Source organism: Prionailurus bengalensis, chromosome B1 (genome assembly GCF_016509475.1).
Source record: "Prionailurus bengalensis isolate Pbe53 chromosome B1, Fcat_Pben_1.1_paternal_pri, whole genome shotgun sequence".
NCBI lineage: Eukaryota > Metazoa > Chordata > Mammalia > Carnivora > Felidae > Prionailurus > Prionailurus bengalensis.
In genome coordinates this window covers 142,359,431-142,387,265 of record NC_057344.1, presented here as the reverse complement: position 1 = coordinate 142,387,265, position 27,835 = coordinate 142,359,431, and the positions used below count along the sequence as shown (strand labels likewise).

General features: G+C 40.8%; 1 protein-coding gene across 1 annotated transcript in view; it reads left to right on the top strand.

Moving 5' to 3' along the window:
* FRAS1 (Fraser extracellular matrix complex subunit 1) overlaps positions 1–27,835 on the top strand; it is a 428,246-nt gene that overhangs the window by 220,228 nt on the left and 180,183 nt on the right. The window contains exons 17-20 of the mRNA XM_043572402.1: positions 882–1,022; positions 2,385–2,561; positions 16,957–17,097; positions 19,652–19,795. Coding sequence (XP_043428337.1) covers positions 882–1,022; positions 2,385–2,561; positions 16,957–17,097; positions 19,652–19,795 — 603 coding nt within the window. The remainder of the gene's footprint in view (positions 1–881; positions 1,023–2,384; positions 2,562–16,956; positions 17,098–19,651; positions 19,796–27,835) is intronic.

Genomic DNA, 27,835 nt, shown 5'->3' with positions numbered 1-27,835 from the left:
TCCCTCCTGTCTGCCAACCTCTTTACTCACCCAGTGTTTATTCCTTTTCCACAACATCCTGCTCCCAAGGGTCTCATCCACTTCCACACTCCCCTTTCCCGGCTCCTGCCCATTGTTCTCTGGAGTCTTTTAGTATCTCAATCCTGTCCCTTAGGACAGGCCATGGTAATATCTGTAAATTACAGTTAGAGATGTCCCACTGTTACCACCCAGGACCACAGTAGCAAAGATGCATGCCTGACATTGTCACATGTAATGGTCAGATTGTTTAATATAATTCTTACTTAAAACCTTGTAATGTCAGAAGTGTCTTAAATGACCAGTGAGTCCCACCTCACTGTGCATGTGCCAAGAAACCTAGGCCTGGAGAGACTCTGACTTGGCTAAGGACATAGATGAGTTAGTGGACAAGTCAGCCAAAATTCCAGTGCTTCTAGCACTCAGACGTGTAAACTTTCCACCCTTCCCTATTCGGGTTCAGGGTTTTAGGTTCAGATAGACCTAGGGCTAAATCCCAGCTCTTCTGCTAATTAGCTCTGTGATCTTCGGTAAATTTTTTAACTTCCCAAGACTTCAGTTTTCTTGTCTGCAAACCCTCAAAATTGCTATGAAGTTAAATTCAGCAATGTTTATAAAACATTTAACACAAACACTAAATAAAAGGTAGCTAATAAATAATAGAACATGGATGGATAAAGGGGCATTGTGGGCAGTTCTGGTAATATAACCCTCTCTTCATACATCTCTCCCCTTGATTTGGTGTGACAGCTGAAAGGGATTAAGAGTGACCCAGGAGGGGCTTCCTCCCACATAAGGAGCCCAGGCAAGAAGGAGGCTCTTTAGTCCTGGGTCCCATGGTTCTCTCTTGCTCTCTTCTTCAGTTTGTCATCATTCATGTGCCAGCTGCTCCGGACCCACGGCCTCTCACTGCACAGCCTGCATCCAGCCCCAGGCTCTGCGCCAAGGCCGCTGCCTGTCCAGCTGTGGAGAAGGCTTCTACCCTGACCACGGGGTCTGCAGAGGTACTGTTGGTGTCATTTTCACTCTTAGGAGACTTTCCCATCATAAGGACAAAGATTTAAGTTACTTTTCAGTGCACTTTTCCCTATAATGTATCTTACATGGCTATGCATACGTTATATGCTTTTTTTTTTTCATTGCCAAGGGATACTCTGAAAAACTCCCATGGGAATATTTGTGATGACACCCAAAAGTTCATTATTTTTCAGGCCATCCTTGAGAGGACTGTCATTTCCCTTACTGTACGTTAGGATGAAACCAAACTCTTCCTCCTTTTTCCTGTTCTCTTAGAATTGCTAATGTTTTGGGGTGGTTTTTTGTTGTTGTTGTTGTTTTAATTTTTTTGCCTTCAGTTTGTTTTTCCCTGAAGAATTTTTTTTGTTAGTGATATAGCCGAGCAAACTGAGTTAGTAGCAATGCCTCTGGCTGAGTGAAATGGAAACTCTTTAATAGCTGTTTGCCAAAAAGGCTTTGGGCTCATTGGGAGGGTGGGATCATTGCCTTTTGAAACTATAACACTGGGAGCAAACACTTTAATTAAGTGAAATTAATGTATGTTTGCTTATATGGTAGGGCAGCTTGGAAAAGAGTTTGAGAATAGTTACCCAAAAAATGTATTTAAAATAGGGTAACTATAATAAATATTCTGCAAAAGAAAATTTAGAAAATCTTTTAAAGAACTCTTCTAGAATTAATTGTATCAAAGTTTAGTATATTAAAGAGCCCTTGTAAAGAGTTGATTATATCAAAATGTGGGCATGAAATAGTTCCAGTACTCTATCTGGCTCTGATTTCAACCTGTAGCCGAAGAAAATAAGAAACTATGATGGATTGTCAAATTCTTGTTACTCCTCCAAAGGGGACTGACTCTTCCTGGTCTAGAAAAGCAGCCTTTCCTCACATAAGTTCTAAGAAAAATCTGTTGCCTGGACACCTGTACGGTGGGTGATGGATGACACGGTAGACAATAACGTAACAACCATTTTTGCAAAAAATACAGTAATGGCCTTTGTGTGGCTGCCTGTTAAAATCTTCAATAAAAACTGAGGCCATGATATTAAAACATCATTCAGTGAATGTGTATCTGGAGAACCAAGCCAATATTGTCCAGTTTGCTGTTTTTTTCATACTCTAGCTTGACAGCCTTTGCAAACCCAAGAGATGTGACCAGTTAACGTTACCCTCACTGTGCCTCTCATGAATATTATCACTCTGTGCTGTGTATAGAACACTAGAAGGTAATTTTCTGATAAGATGTATCAGGTGAACTCTTCTAAGTAGTTTAGATTTAATTAGGGACTCCCCTTGGTTGCAGCATATATGTGACCCTTGGATTGTTTTCTGCATTTTATTCTTAATGGCAGCCTGTCATTCCTCTTGCCTCACTTGTGTGGGTCCAGAGCCCTCTCACTGTGCCCAGTGTAAGAAGCCTGATGAAGGACTGCAAGTTGAGCAGCTGTCTGGGGCGAACATCACCTCTGGCGTGTGCCTGTCCCAATGTAGAGCCCAGTTTTACTTGGAGAACACTGGACTTTGTGAAGGTGAGGAAGCATGATTTGAGGAAATGTTAGGTAGCTTCTGGGCTTTTCTCTGGAGAGATCCTGGGAGGTGGGACCAAAGCCAGAAGCCCTTTGTGAAAACAAAGAACTGTTCCAGGATACTTGTGGATGGAGAAGACCGACATTCAAAGGAGACCCCACTCATGTTCTCCTTCCCTTGGTGAATAATAGATGATCTTAAAAAGCTGGTTCCATTTACCCCACTGTCCCTAAAGTTACATTCTAAGAAGTTCCAGACAGGAATTATTTCAGAGACAGTATGAGTAGCTAAGAAAGGCCCAGTGCTCATGGTAGAATTCCATTTATTATTTCTTCTAATTTGCTACTCTGAATATGAATTGGCCCCTTCAGGGCAAAATCTGGACTTCTGTCAAAATTTAGAAGTGACTCCCGCCATTGCCTTAGCATAGCATCTACAGAGAATTGATGCCATCTTGAATAATTTGACTCAATAGCTGCATCATCTATGAGTGGTTGAGCAGATGAAGGGGAGAGATGTGTAATTTTGGGGGAGGTAGGGGAGGCCCCTCTCTGCTCTTACACAAAGTTGCCTTGCTGTTGGGTATATTTGACTCTCAAGCTACTTGAAAAAATCAATACTTATATTTTTCATTGTGAGCATAATGTATGTTCATTAAAGGAAACTTTGAATGTAGAAAGATAACCTGCCCACCATCTACCACCATCTACCACTTGGGTAATTACTTTCACCATTTTGCTGTAATATAGCCAAGTCTTTTCCTGTGCATAAGTTTGAGTTTTTATTTTTACCACATAACTGTTAAGCATGCTGCAGATTCAATTTTGTATCCTACAATATCCAATTTTACATTGGAAGGTACTCTCACATGGAAATGATGGATTTCAAGGTTAAGTTAAAAGATTTTAACACAGTGAGTCCTATGGAATGGTAGGAAGTATGTAGATTTGGAACACAGAGACCCCCAGACATTTAAGCTCTCTGAGCCTTTGCATTCACAGCATTAGAATAGGGATAACTATCTTTCACAGACTTTTTGCCAAGATCAAAGGAGGTTAGGAGTGTGAAAGTTCTTGGCAAATTGTAAAGCCCCATGCTCAACTGTAATAAATCTCAGTCCAAATACTCAGGTACTCAAGAACATTATAGAGGTAATACCCTGCTCCCTGGGATGCACCAGGCTTCAGGGAAGTTACATAGTGCCCAGAAATTAGGAAAGGGTCTTTACTCTCTAAATACACTGATTCCTACCCACGTATGCATTGCCTAAACTCTCTGTGGTCGTTTAAACTCTCATGGTTCTGTTTCCACAACCACTTCTGAAATACAGGAATCTTTATCACTAAGAGTCCCGGTGCCTTCCCAAGGCACACACCATACAGCCTTCCCCTCTGATCCTGGGAGAAATAAAGAAGAAATCTTCCCAGGCTACTCAGCACAGTTAGCCTCTTCCTATAATTTTGGACACTATATTAAAAGTGAAAAATAGGGAATTTGAAGAGGGATCAGAAAAGAGAAACAAAAATTAACATTTGTAAAGTTAAGTCGTAAATAAATATTGGAGTGACCAAGGTTATTCAGCCAGAATATAATGCTACTGTTGATTTGGTACACACCATGAACCACACGCTAAGTGAAGTGCCTTACTTGTTGTTCACATAGCTTTGGTACCTTATGGGGTAGGGGGACAACTGTATTAGAGGAGAAGAAATGGAGGCTTCCAGAAGTTAAGGCTATAGCTTGTTCAAAGTCATGTAGCCAGCATAGAGGAGAGTCCAGTGGATTCTAAGTCAGCCTGACTCCAGTATCTATGCCCTAAACCTGGGGGCTACTGTGTTATGGTTGCTGAAGAGGCAAAAGCACAGCATAGTAAAATGCTGCAGGATTTAAGGAAACATCCTTGACAAAGGAGAGTTTTCTGGGAATCCCTTTATACAGACACCTTTTTAAAAGGATTACAGTCTAATCCTTGTAGAGTGGTTTAATTGTGGCCCCATGTGAAAGGTCTAGATTGACCTCTATAGTCCCTTGTACCCCGTGATTTTATGCCAGTTAACATAATATTATTAGGTATCACACATATAGCTATCTACTCACATTTATTACCAAATCCTTGTGCAATCTCTGCTAGGTAGATTGTTGTACTCAATTTATAAGTGATGGGAATGTGGCAGAAAAAGGTTAATTGAGTTGCCCAAGATCCCATTGGGAAACTTGAGTGCAACCACCAATTGTTTCCAACCCTATCTGAGTATTAAGTGTGTTGACTGATGTGTTTCCTGTCACTCATCTCTTATCTTTGGAAACCTTTTTGCCTCCTCCCAGTCTGTTCCATTGTCGATTCTGCCGAAGTGTTGTCTATGAAGTCAGGCTTGAGAGCCCTATGAGATTGCACTGGGCTCTCCTTCTCGCACATACCCAGAAATGCCCTTGCTTCTGTGCAGAACATTTCAAAGGGTTGGAGTTTTTTTGTGGCTGTACCATTGAGAGTTTATTTTGCAGCACTTTTTATCTCAAGTGCCTTTCTATAAAGAAGAGAAAAACAACTATTTTCTGGAACTCTCCCTCTTCCTCTCTCTGAGACTGCAGTACAGAGTGATTAGAATATTACTGCAGCTAATGAAAGCGAGAAGCAGATGCATTATAGGAAGAAGCAATTTACTTAGAGTCTGAAGTGGTGTCAGAAGTTATCATGAAAGTTTCTACTCAGAGCTACATGACAAACCCAGGAATTATCTTGTGGAAGATGAAACAAAACTACTCGAGATATTTGACTAACATCCAAGACTATGATTGAAGGACGAAAAAATACAAAATTAACAAACAGTGACCAAAGAGAACCTTGTTGATGAGTAGCTCAAGGGCAGTCTGTTTTTATTCATTCCTTTTACGGATTTCTATTGAGTGGGCCCTGGGTGGCAGGCATTGTCTGGGCACTGGAGGTACACTCAAGAATGAGTCCGACAAAATCCCTACTGTTGTGGAATTTATATTCTAGTGAGAGAAACAGGTAATAATGAAATGAATAACAACAGTAGCAACAAAACCCATGTCAGGTACTTGAGTAGTGGTCTGTGCTGTGAAGCCCACAGCGGGATAAGAGAGGGGGAGAAAGAGGTGGGCTGACGTGCGCTCCAAAACAGAAATACTTTGGTGAGCTGGGGACGGCCACCTGCATGTGTTTGTCCTGTGATTTTGGCTTATGCTCAAAAATGAACTTGGGTACTTTAGAAGATGGAGCTTTGACGTTAATGCTTTTTTTTTCCATATAGCCTCTGTGTTTGCAAAATGTGGCTACAATTGCTGGTACAAAAGACCGTCTGTTACTAATTGTGAAAGACAATGTGGAGGCATTTTCAGTAGTCAACCCAAACTGTGCATGTTTGTTGAATATTAACATTTAGTATTAACATTTAGTACTTAGTATTAACTCAAAGAAGGATTTCAGTAATGTTATCCAGAGTTCATTTCACCTATTTAACTGATTCTGTCAGCATTGACAGATTCTAGTTCATTAAACAAACAAACAAGAAAACAAACAAAACAGGAAATACCCATCAGCTCCCTTGCACAAATAAAATAATAAAAACTCAATTCCTCCAAAACTTTCAAAGATCAAAAAACTATACTTTACTTTTTTTTTCTTTTCAAATTTTTATTTAAATTCTAGCTACTTAACATACAGTTCAGTGTTGGTTTCAGGAGTAGAATTCAGTGATTCATCACTTACATATAATACCCAGTGCTCATCACAATCTAGTGCCTCCTTAGTTTCCATCACCCATCCTAGCCCATCTCCCACCCATCTCCCTCTGTCAACCCTCAGTTTGTTCTCTATCTTTAAGAGTCTCTTATGGTTTATTTCCCTCTCTCCCCCCCCCCCCCATATGTTCATCTGTTTTGTTTCTTAAATTCCACATAAAAGTGAAATAATATTATCCCTTAATTTTTTATTCATCTATCCCAATTGGTTTTCCAGGCCTCCGTGAGTTCATGAATCCATATGAAGTCCCCAGGGTAGAGGTGGGTAGAAGGTTGCTACGTTGTACAATTCCAGGAGTGCCATTCTTATGGTAATTCCCAAGACGGATACCTCCTGGGGGCATTTAGTGACTGTGCAGCCCATGGTGGATGGACAGGACAAAGGACCTGGAGCTCTTGTCACTGGGAGGCTTTTCCTCTTTCCTACGAATGTTCCTAGGATCAGGCAGATCTCTAAATTCCGTTTCAGATTTTCCTTCCATTGTTGTTGAGGTGTTTTGTTTTTGTTTTTTCTTTCTTTTAAAGGGTTCAGCTATTTTGAAACCTTAGCTTTTAGTTGCAGTCTGTCTAGATCAGAGCTTTTCATAAGAATCTGTTGGGAATCTTGTGAAAATGTGGATTCAGATTTAGTAGATCTGGGATAAGGCTAATGCTCCTGGTCCAGGGACTATAGTTGAGTAAGCAAGCCTCTAATTTAAGAAGGGCAAGTATATCATTTTATCATTGGTATCCTTCTTTCTAACTAAAGCAGTTTTTTTTTTTTTAATTTTTATTTATTTGTGAGAGAGAGAGAGAGAGAGAGAGAGAGAGAGAGTGAGCGGGGGAGGGGCAGAGAGAAGGAGACACAGAATCTGAAGCAGGCTCCAGGCTGTCAGCACAGAGCCTGACAAGGGCTCAAGCTCACAAACCTCGAGATCATGACCTGAGCCAAAGTCAGCCGCTTAACCAACTGAGCCACCCATGCGCCCCTTGCCTGGGATATTTTTAAATGCTATTCGCTGTTTATCTTAAGTTGAGATTTAACTAGGTATCTTTTATTTTATCTGTAAATCCTACTTATAACCCTTCAATCTTGAGATAACCTCTTTTAATCTTTTGGCATATTTTCTTACAGTTATTTATACGCATACTTGTGTGTATACACACACACACACACACACACACACACCACTTCATGGCTTATAAGTTCCTTACAACCAATTATTTTATTAGAAATTTTGTGAGTTTACATTTACTCCCATTTTATAGACAAAGAAAGGAAGACTTAGAAGGAATTAACTAATGAATGATTTAGCAATGGAGGATCCTAGGCTTTAATACAGGCCATGGTTGCTCAGGAAATATTCCCTTCCGAGCCTGTATCCTTTGTTCTTCATTTCACACTAGAGCCTTACAATTTAATTTCAGGCCAGGCCATCTCAATTAATGATGCAGCTCTATCACCATGTCAACAGCTTGGCAATGGTGACCAGGACCGGAGCCGAACATAGTCAGGGTGATTAGATTAGCCATGTAATTGCCCCAATTCTGTGGCAAATGAATGATGGATTCTTTCAGTTTCCACACAATTCAGCAAGAGGGTCCAAGATGATCTGATTTTGAGAGAATTGCAAGTTTTTAAAAGTGAACTCTGTACTGCAATAATGAATTTTACTTACATGTCTTCTGATGTAGTATGTCGGTGGGCACACTGCTTTAACAAGGAATGGAGAGGTAGTAACCATCCCAGTGGCCCCATTCCTGCATTGGCATCCTTCTCATTCTACTTAGAATAATCATGGAGCTCTAGTCAGGTTAAACATAAGAGAAATTTTATTTTATTTTATTTTATTTTATTTTATTAAAAAAATTTTTTAACATTTATTCATTTTTGAGAGACAGAGAAAGACAGAGTGTGAGTGGGGGAGGGACAGTGAGAGAGGGAGACACAGAATCCGAAGAGGCTCCAGGCTCTGAGCTGTCAGCACAGAGCCCGACGTGGTGCTCGAATTCATGGACCGCGAGATCATGACATGAACTGAAGTCAAGACACTTAACTGACTGAGCCACCCAGGTGCCCCAGGGAAGTTTTAGCAACCAAATCTTTCCAGGTCTTCTTTTTCAGTCTTGAAGATAGTATTGTCTCCTTAGGCTGGGTCTTACTGCAGGAAGCACATGTCAATACAGGTTTGGTATCAATTTAAAAAAATTTTTTTCCTCTAGTTTTATTGAGATGTAATTGACATAGAACATTTTGTTAGTTTAAGATGTAAAGCATCATGATTCAATATATGTATATACTGGGAAAGGATCACCACTTAGCAACTTTCAAATATACAATATTGTTAACTGTAGTCACCATCCTGCACATTATATCTCCAGAACTTATTTATCTTATATCTGGAAGTTTACACCCATTTCCTTCCTGGCAACGACCAGTTTGTTCTCTGTACCTTTATTGTTCAGCCAGCCCTAGCCATTGAGTGTTTTTCAAACCCTTTGTGGTTGTCTATGCCATTTTCTTTGTTCTTAGTGGCCTCTAGGAGTTGAGGGTGTGCTACGTAAGATTTGTTAGTGTCCCAAAGGGGAGGATCTCAGTTAGCAGCCAAGATGATGGCTGATCAACACTAGAGCCTCAAGTAGCAGCTTTTAAATCATGCAAATATACCTCTTCGAAGGGAACACTGGGGGATGGGTATTTCAGTCTGCTTCCTCTGCATTGAGCCATGGGGTGATAGCCAGCCAGTTAAGAACTGTTTCTTTGTTTGCTATAATCCCATTGAACCAGTGAACTCTAATCTCACTTACCACCAGAGCCAGGTTGTCAAGGGGGTGCCAAGCATGTGCATAAGTGCCTTCTAGGAAGACACAAATGACCTGGAAGGAGGCAGAGGTAAAGCACAAATATGGTGTCCACCTCCCAGGTCTACTAGGAGTCTCGCAGTCAGTAGGCCTCTATGCATGTGTTAAATTAGAAGCCTGACCCTTAGCCAACAATTTTTAAGGTATGCAAATAGGTCTCTTTCTGGGAAAGACAGGGAGAATGGGCTTTTCTGACTTCCAGTCTCTGTACTGAGCCCTGGGGGGATAACTGCCACCAATTTTTGTGGGCGCATTAAGAAATACTTCTTTACTTGCTATATATAGTCTTATGGGTTTTGTGGATTCAAGCCCGTTTGGCTTTCGGAGCTAGGGTTTTGGGGACCCATCCCATAAGTGGACTCTTAAAAGCTGGGGCATCACATGTTGACTCTAAACCCTTCATTCCTCAGGGAGAAACTGGGAGTTCCTTCCTGATTGTATGGTGCTGTGCAGGGGGGTGGGGTTTATGGCAAGAGTGTCCCAGCCTTTCCTGCCTGTTTCCATACAGGTTTTTTCTCATTTGCCTGAGATTTAGGAGTCCCTCAACTAGTTTCTGAATTTCTTTCAGAGGGAGTTGTTCCAGGTGTCACTGTAGATTTGGTGTGAGTTGGAAGTGAGTTCAGGAGCCTCCCATGTCATCTTGGACTGGAACACCATTTTTTTTTTCTTTTTAAATAGGAAATTCACCAATTATTTTGGTCAGTTAATTAACATGCTTTAGGTGAATCGGAAGGAAAAGTACATTGTTTGTATTTTGATCTATTTAGTTGTTGCTAAGTTTCACCAAAGCCCTTAAGGCAAAGAGCTTTAATTAAAGAAATAAATGGGCAGGAGTCTGCCTGCTCCGCTTAAGAGCATGTTATTATTTATGAAGTTGGGATTCCCTTGCACTAATTGAATAAAATACATGGCATCTATATTAAGCAACACTCTTTAATGTAGTCCCCAGAGTGCTGACATAAGCTGTATAAATGCATGCCTTCTGGTAATGTTCAATCTTTTTCACTTTCCCCTTCTAGTTTTTATAGCATGGGTGTGCTCAACTTTGGGGATAGAAAGATGAAAAAAATATAGACCATGCCTTAAGGACCACATGATCAAGTAAGGGAGAATGACATCTGAACAAGGAATTAAAAGAACGTGATACACATTCTGTTGTAGGGGCCAAGGGCAGGCTGCCCTAAGATGGGCCACTTTGGCATAAAGACTGTTTTCAGTTAAAAAGCAATCAAAACCCAGCAGATTCAGGAAAATCTCTTTACCTTCCCCACACCTGCCTAAAAAGAATTTAGATAGAGGACCTGCTCCAGGAAGAGAGCTATGACCATAGATAACTACATTATGATATAAATTGGGTATGATAGACAGGGAAGAACCTAGCAAGATCTATTTGATCAAAGTCCTTGTATGTCCCATTGTTTCTGAGTGGCCCGGCAAACATTGGTTTACCTAACATTTACTGTCTTTAATCTTCCTGAGGATTGTATGTCTTCTCTTTGAGCTCTCAGACCCCTAACCCCTCTCCTTAGTTTAAGATAACATATGCACTTCATTTTGCATGTCTTTGGAATTCCAGTGTCTGTATGGATTCCCATACATAAATTTGATTTTCTCTTGTTATTCTGTCTCATGTCAGTTTGATTCTTAGGCCAGCTAGAAGGACCTTGAGGGGACAGGAAATTTCTTGCTCCCCAACTGTAATGGCAGTAGGCACAAGTTCACAAGTAGCCCGCCCTTGGCCCCTACAACAGCGTGTACCATGTTCTTTTAATTGCTTGTTCAGATGTCAGTCTCCCTTACTTGATCATTCTTTTCTTAAGGCATGATCTATATCTTTTTCATCTTTCTATCCCCAAAAGAGCATAGAGGAGACTGACTCTGTCTGGGAGAGAGAAAGTATGAGAAAATATTTGCAGAGAGAAAACTACATCATCAGCTTGTTAAAGAATTAATAGTTCACCAGGGAAGAAGGTGGGAAAGGGCATTCCAGGTCAAGGAAACAGCAGGTGCAAAGGCATGACATATTTGGAGAAGTACGATGCATTTGGTATTCCCGCAGTATAAAGCCGAAAGTGGAGACATAGGGATGAGTCACATCATGAAGTGCTTTATGTGCTACGCTAAGGAGTTTAGAATTGACACTCTGGGTACTGGAGAACTTTTAAAATATCTTAAATAGGGGAATAATCTGTTCAGTTTGCATTTTATAAAAATCAATCCCTTACTTGTGCAACAAGTAAATGCGGAGAAACAATGGGACTGGTTAGGAAGCTGCTGCACTAATCCACATCATGAATGATATTGAAGGTCTGCACCAAAGGGTCATGGGGATGGTTAAGCTGAGATAGATTTGACATATTTATGATGTTTGACAGAGTCTTGGATGGGTCGTGGTGATGGAAAAGTAAAAGTCTAAGGTTTTCAGCATGGGTGTCTTGGTGTATGGTGGGACTGCCAAGTGAGGCAGGGAATAAAACAGAAAGACAATGTGGTGGGTTGGTTGTAGTATTGGGGGTGGATAATAGCTGCAATTTTGAGCAGAAGGAATGTGATGCCATAATTTGCATTAAGTCTATATGGGCTGAGCTTGGAAGTGGATGATGAGTAGTATTTTGGAAATAAGGAATATGAGACACCAGTGAAGCACCAAGTTAGAGATATCCCTTACGCAGATTTATGTAATTGGAGTTCAGAGTAAAGGCCAGAGATGTGCACATAAATTTGGGACTCACCAGCATGGAGGTCATCATTAAAGCCATGAATAAGTTTTCTTAGAGTGAGAAGAAGGGCAGAGGTTGCCGTTTTGGGAAGCTCCAGTATCCTGACGTAAACAGAGAAAGGCTGAGGGCAAATGATCAGAGAGATGGGAGAATTAGAAGAATGTGTTGCCAGTGTTTCCATCTACCTATCCACCCACTGGCTCACCTACCTACCCACCCATTCAATCAGCAGGAATTCATTGATTGGGAACTTACGACACGCCAGGGACAGGGACTATGATCAGTACTACAGTACTACTATGAGCAGAGATGGAAAAAATACGATGTTTACTCTTAAGTGGTTCTTAATTTAGTGGGAGAGTGGGGAGGAATGGAGGGATAAGTTAAATCAGCTCATTTTAAAAAAGGGAAGAAGAAAGAAAGAGAAGAAAGAAGAGGATGGTGAGGGAAAGGAGGAGATTGATTTTATTTGACTTAATTCATTTCAGTTTTCATCCCTTGTCACAGGACTCCTACTGTATTTCCTAGAGGGTTTTTGATATTTACATCATAATTCAAGAGAAGTCTACCTCAAAAATTGTTTTTGACATGAAAAGCCAGGAAATTTTATATGATATAAAATTAGGGATGCTGAACCACTTTTTATATCACTGAAAAGAAAAAAAGTAGTATGTTTGTTGTTTGAAATTTAAATAGGGGATAGGGTAGAATAGAATAAGAGAGTAGAATATAACAGAACCAAAATTGATATGTTTTAATTGTTTTAGGTAATATTTTTCTGGAGTCCGGTTCAGTGGACTTTACAATCATCTAAGGACAGTTTTGATGCCAACACTTTTAGTGCTTAAGCTGCTCAGTTATGCTTTTTCAGAAATATACTTAGCCATCAACTGGAAAGTCACTCTCTAAAAATGTAGTAGTACGTGGGGAAATTATTCATAGAACTTCTTTCAAATCTTTTCCATATATGCCCTATAATGGAGTTAGTCTTCCTTGAAGGATCTTAGACTTCAAACCAGAACTCCTGCTATGAAAGCAGATTCCATAGAATGATAGAGCCTCATTAAAGTCACTGAAAGAGTATAGACATTTCCCAAACTGGTGCAGAATTGAAATTTTGTGAGATTGTTTTAAAGGTACAAATGCCTGTACTTACAGAAACAGAGCATTGTAAAGGAAAAAAAAAATCCTTTGACAGGGTGGCCACCCAGTATGTCCTTTTCCCTCTGTGTCCCTTGGCAACTAACAGGCTCATTATCCATTTGGTTATTAAACATTTCCAATGACCCCAGCTCTAAGGTTTGATGTGGTGATATTTAAATTTCTAAAATCTAGTGGGTGACAAAGGGACTTTCTTGTGGAATTCTTGGCCCATCAATCTTTCAACTTATTTGTCCTCTTTGCTTTCCTGTTTTATGAATTCAAAAATAACCTTTACTTACATTGAGCCAGGTTATCACATTGACTTTGTGACTAAATGGAATGAAATAAAATATGTTGTGTGCTCACAGGCATTAATTCATATTCCCTAGTTTTCAGTTCCACAATGATATGCTTTGATTTCCTATTTATTAGGGAGGTATAAGAAGAAGAGCTAGGGATCTTAGCAATCTTGTAAAGTCTAATATAAACATATTGGTATTGTCGTAGGTATATTTAAATATGTGGAAGTATGTTGCTTCCCCAAATCATCCTGGAAAGCTTTATGTTGACAGTATAATTTAGCTGATTTTTGAAATATTGCCACCTGACTTTTGATTACATGCCGCTTCGTTCATTTGTGTTAAACGTGTCTTGCATAATGGGCTAATGTGTACCCTTCCTTTTAATATTTGCTTACCTATTCTTTTTTTGTTTTTTGAAAAGGAAATATTTTCTCAGTGATTTTGAAAATATTGGGGGAAAAATTCTTACTGTGATTTGTGCTAATAGAGTTGTTTACAAGGCAATATAAGAAAGGAAATTATTTTAAAAATTGGAGCTCTAGCTCTGTTTTTCATATTGTAATAAATACTGTTGAATAGGTATAAAGTTCTGCAGTATACCCAGAGATGAGAGTCAAATATTTATTAACCAGTAAGTCAAGGTACTGCTGAATCCAAATAGATATTGGTCTTAGTTCAGGAGCAGGGTCCTGGAAGCCTCCTGGTGGAGGTGTTAAACCTTTTAGGTGTTGGTTTATAGATAGGGCAGGATATTAGCATGGGCTCAAGGCTGCAGGGAGTACTAGAAGACTTAGAACAGCAGTGTATGTCAGCCATGTATCGGCAGTTTAATATTTAACAACCAGTACTGCTGGACCAGGACATCCTAGCTTATATTAGCCTTGCATACATTACAAAACATATGTTGCATTTTTATAGCAGGTTGGTAGAAATGGAGACTTCATTGGTGTAAAATCACATTTGGTTCTTCCAAGCTGCTGGTCTCTGTCTGGGTATTTGATAGAAGGAGCAGAGAGGCCAAAGAGGAGACTCAGAGTGGTGTCCCTGCAATTGTGGATCTTGTCCACCGGATGGACAGCGGCAGGTGGCCTGAAATCATCCACATGGCTAAGAATCAGGTCTTTGTCTTACTCACCATTATATCCCCAGCACCTAGACCTATTTGAGACTCAATAACAAATGAATGATTAGAACTGAATGACTAGCTGTTTAATAATAGAGGTTTTATTATTATTCAGGTGTGATGAGGCCAACAGATCAGGAGATAATTGCCATTGAAAAGAATGTGTTACTCACAGTTTCTAAGAGGAGGGAGCCCACAGGGGCCACACCCAGAAGCACCAGGGTTGGTCAAGAGGCAGAAGAGTGAGGGGAAAATGTAAGCAAGAACCTTTATTATGGTTTCTGTGGGAAAGTACAAGTGAGACAGAGTAAGCAGTTTAGGATTGGCTAATTTGAATAACTTCAGTGGGCTTTGGGGTGTAGGGAATGTCTCCAACAGGCAAGAGGATAGTGGCTGTGAGTGATAGGGGAGGTGATGGTATGTGGATTTGGGACTGGCTAGTTAACATATGAAAGGCATTCTACCATGATAGTCATTTACTATCTCTAGGAATTGACTAGCCCTGGGAAGGTAGTCTCTCCAGGATTTGCAGGACCCCAGATGTCAAAGTATCAGAAAGTAAAAAAGCATGATTAATACACTGGCCACCCTTGGGACTTCATGCAAATATCGCCTTTATAATTTTTTTTTTTCTTTTCATGGAACATGTCCACTGTTGTTTTGGTTTTTGGTGTTTTTAAAATTTCTATTTAAATTCTAGTTAGTTAGCATATACTGTAATATTGTTGTCAGGAGTAGAATTTAGTGATTCATCACTTCCATACAACACCCAGTGCTCAACACAAGTGCCCTCCTTAATACCCATCACCCATTTAGCCCATCCCCCAACCCACCTCCCTCTATCAACCCTCAGTTTGTTCTCTGTCGTTAAGAGTCTCAAATGGTTTGTTTCCCTCTTTCTTTTCCCCCCTTCCCATATGTTCATCTGTTTTGTTTCTTAAATTCCACATATGAGTGAAATCATATACTCTAGCTCCATCCACATCATTGCAAATGACAAGACTTCATTCCTTTTGATAGCTGAGTAATATTCCATTGTGTATGTGTGTGCGTACATACCACATCTTCTTTATCCATTCATCAGTTGATGGATATTTGGGCTCTTTCCATAGTTTGGCTATTGTTGATAATGCTGTTATAAACATTGGGGTGCATGTACTCCTTCGAATCAGTATTTTTATCTTTTGAGTCAATACCTAGTAGTACAGTTTCTGGATTGTGAGGTAGTTCTGTTTTTAACTTTTTGAGAAATCTCTATACTATTTTCCAGAGTGGCTGCACCAGTTTGTATTCCCACCAACAGTGTAAGAGGGTTCCCCTTTCTCCACATTCTCGCCAACATTTGTTGTTTCCTGTGTTGTTAATTTTAGGCTAACAGGTGTGAGGTGGTATCTCATTGTGGTTTAGATTTGTATTTCCCTGAGGATGAGTGATGTTGAGCATCTTTTCATGCGTCTGTCAGCCAGAACATATGGATGTCTTCTCTGGAAAAGTGTCTATTCATGTCTTCTGCCCATTTCCTCACTGGATTATTTGTTTTTTTGGGTGTTGAGTTTGATAAGTTCCTTATAGAACCCTTTTGTTCTTAAAGGTCTGAAGTAGGCAAGCAGAGATGTCTTCTTTCTTCTTTGCTTCTACATTTCTTTTTATACCTATGTATAAAATAAAAAGTAGGTATACCTATGTATACCTACTTGCAACATAGCACTCAATGATAATAATTACAGCTAAGATGTATTAAGTCCTTACTATATACTTAGCACTATCCTAAGAACTTTACATGCATCAAACCCAATTAGTGTCCACAACACCCCCTGCAGTATGTGCAGTTTATATTCTCATTTTATACATGAGGAAGTAGGAGCCTTGAGAAGTTATATAAATTAGTCAAGGTCACATAGAATTGTGATGTGATGCTCTTACTCTCTCTACTATACTTTGCCTCCCATTAATTGCATTCTAGTTCCTTGCTTGTGTGTCTGTTGATGCAGCTAGTTTGAGCAGCTCAAAATGTTGGACAGTTCTCACCTGTGTATGTTCAGTCTCCATCAAAGTAGGCACCATATAAATTTTTGAGTTAGTAAATGAGTAAGTAAAGCTTCCATCACTGTTTGCTATAATTTGAGCAGCCTGATAAGCAGCCCATTGTTTAATGATGGAGGAGGAACTGTCCTGAGGGAAGGTGACCTGTTTTATGGCTTTCTGGTCTTTCTTTGACATTCTCTGAGAATGGAACTTGGGAAGAAAAGAAATGTATGCCTCTGCAAATGGTTATTTCTGTTCCGTGGCATTTGTGCCTTACTTAATCTGGGTCCCACAGATGCTTGCTTTGCAGGATATGGCCTTTAGAAAGAAGTATGTGAGATGTGTACTCTGTCCTTGGGAAAAACTAAGTGAATGTGCAGAACTTATTCCAACCCAGGAACGTTAACAGGAGAAACAGAGCTCCCGAATTTGTCATACGGCAGCTTTCTTGATTGTCTCCTCTGCTTTATCTCTCTTCCAGCTTGTCACCAATCCTGTTTCAGGTGTGCAGGGAAAAACCCACTTAACTGCACAGCCTGCTGGCCTTCTCAAGTGCTGTTGGATGGGCAGTGTCTCTCCCAGTGCCCAGATGGATATTTTAACCAGGAAGGCGGTTGCACAGGTGAGTATGTAACATGCTGGGGCATGTTCCCTATGCCATGGTTATGTCTCTGTATTGCAGCCAGACTCTGTCATTGAAACTTTTGTCATACCAGGACACTAGGTTTGAGCTGTACATCCTTATCTTGAACTTGTTAGGAGTAAAGGTATAGAGTGAGGGGAACAAATGAAGTTCTATTCTTCCAATAAGGGAAATACAGATGAAGTAAAAAATTGGAGTCAGCTTTGCCCTGTGCACACAGGGAGGGGTAGATTTGATGGTGTTGATCATGAAGCTACTACATCCAGGTTCTAATGTGGCTCTGTAGGACCAGGCATTTGGGTCTAACTCTAGAGTTCTCAGCTCCACTTCCCCTGGCTACAGCCTAAGAGAGTAGAGATGAAAGCAAGATACTTGTTTTCTTCTTTGGTGTGTCGGTCCAATAAGTTTTTAACAACACCTTTATATTTCAGTGACAGAGATTCTAGAAATTACTGGTTGAGATTAGTTCAGGGTTTTATTGGAATTGACAAAATACTAAAATTTAAGCACCTTATTGTAGCACTGTGTTTTCTTGTATCTATGGAAGAAAAGACAAAACACATCCTATCATGATTACCATTTTGTTTCTAAAATTAGACTGTTGAGACCTGCTTATATGCTTGTTATAAAATTGTATCACATGTATTTCTAGAGTCAGAAAGCATATAATAAGTGCACAAAATATTTTTAAATGTTTATTTATTTATTTTGAGAGACAGAGAGTGAGAACATGTGCTCATGAGCAGGGGAGGGGCAGAGAGAGAGGGAAACAAAGAGAATCCCAAGCAGGCTCTACACTGTCAGCACAGAGCCTTACACAGGGCTCAATCTCACAACTGTGAGATTATGACCTGAGCTGAAATCAAGAATCAGACACTTAACTGACTGAGCCACCCAGGCGCCCCAGTGCACAAAATATTTTTAAAATAAGTTAATGCTTGCCAGGTTCATCTAGCCTCAAACTCTAAAGAGGAAATCCAATGTAAATGCAAATCTAGACTGAGGATCAGTATTATATTTCTTCTGGAATTTTCTTTTTTCAAATACCTTTCTAATCTCTCTAGGCGCTAGATGGGTTTGCTCTACTTTAAACACTCTATCAGGCTCAGTGGGAATGTTCCTGGTTTCTCGTCATTGGGGTTGTCCTTGAAAACTGTTGTCTGTCTTCTTGTGCCCTCACCCTGGTCCCACTGGCTGTCCTGTGTGTGAAATTGTTGGGGGGTCAAGTCTGAGTAGCTCTAACTCTCCTCCGTCTATGCCTCTGCCCGCTTGCAGCCAGCAGATGGACGGTGCCCCAAGTTGGCAGGGCACCCGGGTGGCGGGAAATCTGGCGGGGAGGAAGAACTGGGAGGTAGAAATCATTCTGAGAATGCGAGTATCTTTAGGACAAGCATTTTCCAAGTTAAGAGCCTCAGGAATGTAGGAGGGATGACGAGTGATGATAGCTCATGCTAGCCTTCTAATCAGCAGCTCACTTTCTTACTTGCTTGCCTTATTTATTTATCTGTTTTATATATAACTCCTTATCTTCCCTTGGCCTCTCACCATGAGAAGTGAGAGGTGGTTGGCTATACACGAAATCTGTGCCTGTGCTTTCCACCAGCTCTGTGCCAGAAGGGAAATCTTTGTCATCGGTTCCCGCAAGCACTGCCCAGCTCTGGTCCCTCACCTCTGCTCCTCTTGGAATCAGACACGCTTAGACCTCCTCGTCCTTGGCAGAGAAATCCTTAAATCCCCTGCTGCCTGCCTTGGCAGCATCAATGCGACTGCAGCTGCAGCCTTCTTTGACTCCTCCTCGCCCTTATCTTTACCGCCTACACCTCCTGCGACTTACTTGTTTCCAGGGCAGTCCCCCTGAGTAATTTGAGCTTTCCCTGGGAGAAAACACAGCTTTGACATGGTTTTGTCTAAGGAATTGAACTTCAAACCTGGCTCACGATAACCTCCAGGAAGAGGGCTTTCTGTTTTTTTGTATTTTAATTAAGCGTTGCTGCTAACAGGAGGCATCCAAATTGTGGCCTGAAGGGAGAGCGTGGCTGGCATCTGACTCTAGTTAGAAATATTGCTGTCCCTTGCTATGTATGGCTCCCCTTTGCCTGCCAGGAATTTCTGAGGAGCAAAATGTCACCCTCCTTTCCCTGTCTAGCTCTTTGAATCACGCAAGGTATTTTAACGAGAGGGAGGGCGTCTTGCCACTCGCTCACCTGTCTGCTTTGTGACCTTGATCGGTATGAGCTTCCTTACTTCTATAGATTGGGGCTATTCCTGCTGGGGCTTCTGGAATGTGCAGCCAATTACTCCAGTTTTGATGGTTCTAGATTCCACCTTCTGTCCTTGGACAGCATTTTCATTGGCAGCAGAAACGTCATCTTTTGGTCGGGTCTGACGGTATGCCAGGCTTGCTTAGGAATCTTCGAAAGATGATTAGTGTCTGAAGTCTGCTCTTGCTGATATTTGTGGAAGTGCATTAATGTTTCATGTGTTTACATGGTGAGTGGCTCATTCCAATCCTGGCTCTCATTTCTCTCCCCAGAATGCCACCCCACCTGCAGGCAGTGCCACGGCCCATTGGACTCTGACTGTATCTCCTGTCACCCTCATGTCACTCTTGCTGGTGGGAGCTGCAGGACCAGCTGTAAAGAAGAACAATTCCTCAACCTGGTGGGGTACTGCACTGGTGAGTGAGAGCTCCTTCAGAGTCCTGGAAATCACAAGCCAAAGACTGGGGTTCTCCATACCAGGCTGAAGAAGCCTGTCTTGTATCTGGGGGAGCCTGGGTGGCTCAGTAGGTTAAGCAGCCCACATTGATCTCAGCTCAGGTCTTGATCTCAGGGTCGTGAGTTCAAGCCCTGCATTGGGCTCCATCCCGGGCGTGGAGGCTACTTAAAAAAAAAAAGGGGTCTCTTCATATTTGTCCTTTGTCATCAGATGAAGAGCTATTTTTTGGGAGGCATTTGTCTCATGTCTGGGAACTTACTTCACTGCTTCCTATCAGACATTTAGTAAATATTTGTAGATTTAAATGGAATCTTCTAATAACACTCTTGAAACTGCTGAAAAAACTTGGAACCTTATATTCATGAAGATTGAAGTGATGATGATAGCACCTTATGTGGTGCACTTCAGCTTAAGATAGCAACACATTTCTTCAGTCACTCTGAAGATTCTCCCTCTTGTCTACATTATCTTCTGCCTCTTGCTGTGGAGAACTTTTGCCATCAACCCTAGGCACAAAAATTTAGGGAGATTAACCTAAAAGTAAATCAGTTGTCTCAGGAGATAGGATTTTTTTTTTCCTCCTCATTTTAGAACTCAGGTTTCAAAAAAGGTCTATATTAGGAAAGTAGCCTGGAATTTGGGTAATGATGAAGAAGCCATACTGTGTTTAGGGTTCATGCATCCATTCATACGACAGATATCTTTGAGTGTCTACTCATGGCCATATGCTCAGAATACAGAAAAGAAAAGAAAAAAAAAAAAGGAAAGGTGAACGAGACAATGCCCTCAAAGAGAGAATGTATAGACTAGTGGGTTATTACATATTTCTTGAACCATTTCTCCAAATTGTAGGAGAAACTTAAAGAGATTTGCCTGCAACAGCTTTTGTCACATCTCTGACTGGCTTGATTGGGAGGCATTCTGAGATGCTGCTGGGAAAGGTGAAAAGGCTAAGATCTGGTTGGATATATGCTGCTGAGGTTGATCTGTCTGTAGGACTTGTCTTTGGGCAGTGATATGAGGTGTGGTCAATTATCTAGATCATAGTATGGAGCAAACACATTCAGTCTGGGACAGCATTAATGCCTCAGTTGTCCATTTTGGAGGGGGGGCACAGCAAATTAATGACAACCCTCCAAGTGTGGCTGGTAGTGCCATGGTCCTGGGTGATCCATTCCTTTTTGCAGATGACCTTAGTTGATAGCTAGACATTGGGGTCCAGAATTTATATACTAGGAAGACTAAACTGTCAACAGCAGGGCTACAGCCAAAAGATGCTGGTATTCAGGGAAAAACATAATTGTAAGGACTGCAAACATTTTAGGGGCAATGAAAAATGGAAGCTCGGAGAGTCCAGGCTTGAGACTCATGAGATACCCCACAGCTGCAGAGTGTGAGCCTCTTACCAGTACTGCCAGCTATAGGCACGGCTGACTTGGGAAGTGGGCAGGTAGAAAACATTAGTGCCTACCCTTGAAGAAGAATCTAGGGATGGCAGGGGCTGACTGTTATTATAGTTTGTGAGCTTGAGTTCAGCAACCGCTTCTTACTTTAGGATACAAAGGAGCAGCTACTATGAGAACTAAGAGGTTCTCCTGGTTTCAGTACATTAGTAAGTATTTACATAGAACCCACAAGGTGCTGAGTTGCCATTTGAGGGGACACGGATATCTTGCACGCTACTTAAGGAGATGAACCAAAAACACAACTGGCAGCTAACAATCGTACAAAGAATCTTACGGATAATAGCACCAACAGGCAATATGGGTTATAGGAGTTCAGAGGCATAAAAGATGCGAAAAGCATTGTAGAGAAGGGAGAACCTAAATTCTTCCTGAGTCATAGCTAGGATTTGGTTAGACAGAGGGAAGATAGGTAGGATTTCTGGGTATGGTTCCATAGGAGACGGGCCAGAAGGCAGAACATGTGGGCCGTTTGTGGCCAGTGAGTGGTCCCACCTGGCTGAAGAGCAAGGTTTGTATTAAGGCACATTAGATGAAATGATTGGAAAATTTAAGTTGGAACCAGAGTCTAGAGAATGCAGAGTTCTAGGCCAGGAAGTTTGAACTGAACCTTGTGGGTAATAGAGTCGTGAGAGTTTGGGAGAAGACTGTGCCTTGGCTAAGGTTGTGCTCTGGGCAGGACACCTATAAGCTGTGGAAGGTGAACTAGAGCAAGGAGAGTTTATAGTCAGAGAGAGGAGTTAGAAGGGTGGACCTTCATGATGACTTTTCTATTTCCAACCTATTCTGTATGTGGACCCTAAAAATTTTATGCTGGGACATATTTTATAAGTAAATGTTTATGTAAGGAAATTGGAAAAATTTAATTTTTAATGAGTTCTGTTCTCTCCAATGTCCAGAGCCCTCTTTGATAATAAATTAGGTGATTAGGAGTCACATTAATTTTTTAAGGCTAATAGGGGACCATTAGAATAAAGAATCATGGGACTAGGTTAAATGACTCTGGAAATCCTCAGCCCTAGAAGAATAGTCCCCACTAAAATATGTTGCACGGGACAAACCTTGTCTGTCCTAGGAATTGGGTATAGTAAGTGAAAGTTTTTCAGTAAGGTAACCATTGTGTGGTGCTTAGAAATCCTTTGTTGAATAGATACTGGTGTGTCAGTGCTTGTTACAGAATAATTTGACCAGTAATTTCAATTGTTGATCTTTTCAAGGAGTGCACTGACCCCAAAGTTTGCTTTTTCAAGAAATATATATCCTTTCCATAAGTCTTCACACTTCTCTCTGTAGCAAATTCCTTCATTTACAGCCTCATCAAACATTTTTTAGACATACACTCCATGCCAGGCACTGTGCTGGGCCCTGGGGATGCCCACATGAATAAGATATGGTGCTTGTATTCAGGAAGAGTACAGCAGAGTGAACGAAGGACATATGTTTGAATATGATGTTGCTATGGAGAGGAGGCAAATCTGTGGGGCAGGACCCTAACCCACACTGGGTGTGGGGGAGGGTGGGTAGTAAAGGTTTTCCAGAACACACCATAACTGAGATGATTTTGAAAGATGAGTGAGAATTAGAGGGGTTTGGAGATTTGGAGGGGAGAACATTCCAGAAAATGGGCCAAAGACTATGATCTGTTCGGGCACCAACAAAGAATTAAGCAGAATGTCAGCCCTGAGTGTGGGAGTCATGGTACCTGAAGCAGAAGGAAACAGGGCCAGTCAGGAAGGCCTTGTATGTTATATTTAAGGAGAATATACTTTGTCATCAAGGCTGTGGGGGTGTCTTGGAGGTTTCTAGGGAGGGGAAGGTCGTGGTTGCATTTCTGTGAAGAGAAAGATCCACCAAAGATTGTGTAGAAGACAAGACTGGGGCAAAAGGATCTTAAGAGGTAGTTGTAAGAAGTCAGATCAGAGAGGAAGCCCTTTAATGAGAAAATTGCTGAGGGTATGAAGAGAAGGGGGTTTGGCTTCACTAAGAATTAATTATATATTAGGTCGGCCTGTGTGAGATTGCTGGTTTTTGTGCACAAATGATCAAATAGTGGCAAGTTTATATGGTTCAACCTAATAGAAGCAATCGAGAAGTCAGCAATGTCTCAGCCCTGGAGACTAAGGGAGAGGGAATTTGGGGGATGATTTTCAAGGTTTCTGGGCAAATAAATTTGAGGAGTGGGAGTACCATTTACTAAGGGCAGGAAATGGAAGGCAAGGGGTTTGAACTGGACAAATTGAATTTGGGGTCATCATTGGACATCTAGGAGTAGCTGTCCATGAGGAGGTGGAAGGTTTAAATGAACACCCGTTTCTTTCTGTAGCCACTAGGAGCTCATCTGCTATTTTTATTTTACCCTGAACCTAAATTCCTAGAACATTTTTTTAAACTCAAGTGTGGCTTTAGTCAGGTCATAGTTTACCTCTGGAACATTTCAAGGACTTTTATCTAAACTCAGGAAGGTGTTAGGGAGAGCCCTGTGATGATAGACAAAGCAGAAGATAATCCTCCCCATGCAGTGCCATCAGTGAAATGCATGTTACCATCCTTAGGAAAGTCTAGCCCCTGGAGAAGAACCCTCTCTGTTCCCTCTATCATGTGTGAGCTTGGCAGGGTGGTAGGATTTACTCACAGGATTTATTCTCTATCTGAGCTGTACCTAAGATCATCATCAGAGACCTCTTAATTGCACTTAGCTGTTTAAGAAAGAAAATTACATCTAATCTATCACACAGACAAGAATAAACACATCCTGGGAACAGGTCCAAAACCTCAATGTGTTATCACATATGGAGATGTCATATGTGTGGGTTTTTTTGTTTTTTTTTTTTCCTCCTCCAAGCTTATCAAAGCAAATATATAGTTTGTGAGATTTAGGCCAGGGCTGAAGGTTTTCAACAAAGATAAATGAACTGAGTTGAGAGGCAAGAGTGGACAAATTGCAGCAGGCATGGTTCAGTGCTATGGAAACAGGCTTTTTCATCATAGATTTTTGTTGTTGTTTACATTTTGCCCACATGTAAACAACATTCTCCCAAATTTCAAAGCTTGAGGTGCCTTCTCCACTTGTCTTTCTCAGCTAAAACCTTTTCCCCTGTTCATAGAAGATGGTGAAAATTAAAAAGAAAACATGAGGGGAAAATATCCAGATGCAGAAGCATTAAAAAAATGCTGTGGGTTTTGTGGAATGCCCGATGGGATGGCTGTACTTTTGAGTTCTTACCTGGAAGAGGAGATAATACTGAGAATAATATGTAGAGGGGGAGACCTGGAAAATTATAAACAGCTGATTTGTTAGGGTTGTACAATTCTGGGGGATTGAATTTTGTTTGTTTAGGCAGTAATGACAGAATGTAAGCAAAAGAAGACAAGTGTCAGTAAAGAAATATTATTCTGAGCATTTTCATATTGTATTCCATGGGACTCAAGTTTTAAACAATGGTTAATAGGTATTGCATGCAAAAAAAGACTTCTGGCTAAGTGAATTTGGGAAATTCTCAGTTAAATAAAGTGAAGCACTATTCTTTATTGCAGAATTTCTTAGAACCTTAAAAAAGCAGATGTGCATTGTGAATTTCTAAAATGAAGGAGACTGGGCACCATTTCTCACACATTTCATTGCAGACCCCTCCCCTTTATTTGTTATAGCCTCTCAGAGCTGATGAGTGTTTTGCAGAACAGTCTTTGGGAAGTCCTGCAATGATTTTAACACATTTGACAATTTATTGGCACTCCCTAAAGGTAAAGTGAAATAATGAACCAATACTCAGATTATGGATTTCCTTTCCCTCCTTTCTTCCCTCCCTCCTTCCTTCCTTCTTTCCTTCCTTCCTTCCTTCCTTCCTTCCTTCCTTCCTTCCTTCCTCCTTCTGTCCTCTGGGCAAGCAGAAGGTCACCAAGAGGGCTCAGGTTTGCCACTCTCTTGCTTGTTGAAAGCACCAAAGAGCAATCAATAATCATCTTCCAGTGATTTGCTCTCTGAGAAGTATTTGCTCTCTGAACCTGACTGAAGCCATTTGTGGACTGATTAGAAGACCTGTTAACATCTTTCTTCCAAATCATAAAAACAAAAGCTTTTGAGTCCCTCCATGATTTCCCCCATTTATTGTCATCATTTCTGAAAGATGGGAGCCCTAAAAAATGGTGAAAATGTTAAAATGCACAAATTAAAGGAGCAACAAATGCCTGTTTTAGAATAAGCTGATACAACTCCAACATCGAGCAATGAAAACCCAAGTTCAAGTGGAACATAATTAAGGAGCTGGGAAGAAGCCCTGTGTGAGCCAGTGTGCCCACTCTCTGCCTCCGTGCACCATGGCTTGAAGCCAGAGGTCAGAGCCGGTTCTTGTTTGACAGCAGCTTCTGCATGTGGGGCAGGTGCATTAGCACTGCCATACATCTTGCTGTAACTGGTCCTGCAACTACAAACTGAAAGAAAGGTGAGAGAAACACACTATAAACATGAAGCAGTTACTACCTTATTTTGATCATCAAATCCTGCCCATCTATTCCCCATGATTCCATCCTTTCTAGGACCAGCTTCCTCTTGGCATGACCCACGTTTTAATTCCTGGTGGGCTGATTGTTTCTACCAGTTACCTAGTACTTGGCATTGACTAGCTCACATTTCCTGTGAGTGATCTTTTCGTGGTATCTAATAATAGGTGACTGTTCTGAGGGCTTCTTATGTGGCATGCATTGTGCTAATTGCTTTGAATGCATTTTGCCATTTAACGTTAACAATGATCCTCCAAAGTAATACTAATGTTACATTTGAAGAAACTGAAACACAGAAAGGTAAGTAATTTGTTCAAAATGACAAAAGTAGGAAGACAGGGCCAAGATTTGAACTTAGTGTGATTCCAAAATCTACATGTTTAACCATTTTGTTGTACTCTACGGTGCTAAATATAGTTTTACAACAATAGGGACTCAAGAACAATTTTTTGATTAGTGGATTAAAAGGTGGATTAACAGGGACTGGTGTAACAGGATGCGATGGAGAGCATTGTTGGGGAATGTTCCAAGAACTTCCTTGTCTGTTTCAAATGCTAAGGAAGCTGTTTTAGACTGCCACGTACTCTTACTGTATATATTCTTATAAATACATACACTTTAAAGAAAAACATTGATGCACATTGAAATTTAATAATTTATATCATTCTGCATTTACTTTATTTTTTTTTAATATTTATTTACTCATTTTTGGAAAGCACAAGTTGGGGAGGGTCAGAGAGAGGGGGACAGAGGATCTGAAGTGGGCTCTGAGCTGACAAGCTCACAGTAGCAAGCCCAGTGTGAGGCATAAACTGTGAAATCATGACCTGAGATGAATTTGGACACTCAACCGAATGAGCCCCTCAGGTGCCCCGCATTCTGCATTTGCTTTAAATGTTTATTTATTTTTGAGAGATTGCAATAGTGCAAGAGAGAGAGAGAGATGGGGGACAGAGGGTCTAAAGCTGGCTCTATGCTGACAGCAGAGAGCCCAGTGCGGGGCTCAAACTCACGAACCAAGATATCATGACCTGAGCTGACTGAGCCACCCAGGCGCCCCTCACTTTAATCTTTTTCAGTGGATACGTTGCATTTTTTTATAGTCGTAGTCAGCACCTATGTATTTCTTTGTTCATTTCTCTTAAATATCACTTTAATTTATGTATTTCCGTGTGTTGGCAAATATTGGAAGAATCCACATTATCATCATTTGTAATGGCTAACTGGTGTTCCATTATGTTTGTTTTCCTTAATTTGAGTGGCCATTTCCTATCGTGGAGCTGGGCAGTAACCAGCAGGAGGTGGATTTACCGCCTGGCCCATCAGGGGTTAAGTATGAGATGCAGGGTTTCAGCTGGGACTAGGTCTGTTTCTCAAGTTATTGTTAATAGTAACATTGGTGTGTTTCTGGAGTTTTATACTTTTCAAAACATTTTCTCATTTATCTTTTCATTTGATCGTCCAGGAAACCTTGCTGTAGAGGTGGGAATTCTTATTCTGTGGGAATTCTCAGTGCAGTGATGGACTGGCACATAGATGGTGATCAAGAAATGCTGTGTAAATACATGACTCGAATCTGGCGCCCTAATGATTATGATAATCCCTTGTAATGCTTCACATGGTAATTATGTCAAGGGTCTTTCTTCTTAGTGTGACCCATTTTTTGCTTCTTATCTCTTTCTTGTTCACCTTCCACTTCATTCCATCTGGTCCAATTCTTCTATCTCTATATTTTTTCAATTTTCTAGTATCTTTTTTTTTTTTCTTTAAACACTTGCTGCTTTATTTTCCTTATCTTCTTCTTTGGCAATTCACTTTCTTTTCTTATTCCTCATCTTGTCAGCCTATCTCCTATTGCTTGAACTATGAATTGCATATCCAGTCTCTCTCCAGAACTTTCAGTGATTGTCTCTCCCTTGTTCTCCCAATTTGTTTTATTTAAGAGACCACCCTGTCTGTTGAAGGATGATTGAATATTTCAAGGTGTTTCTCTTCTTTACTTTTCCTTCCAGAAAAAAAAAAAACAAAACAAAACAAAA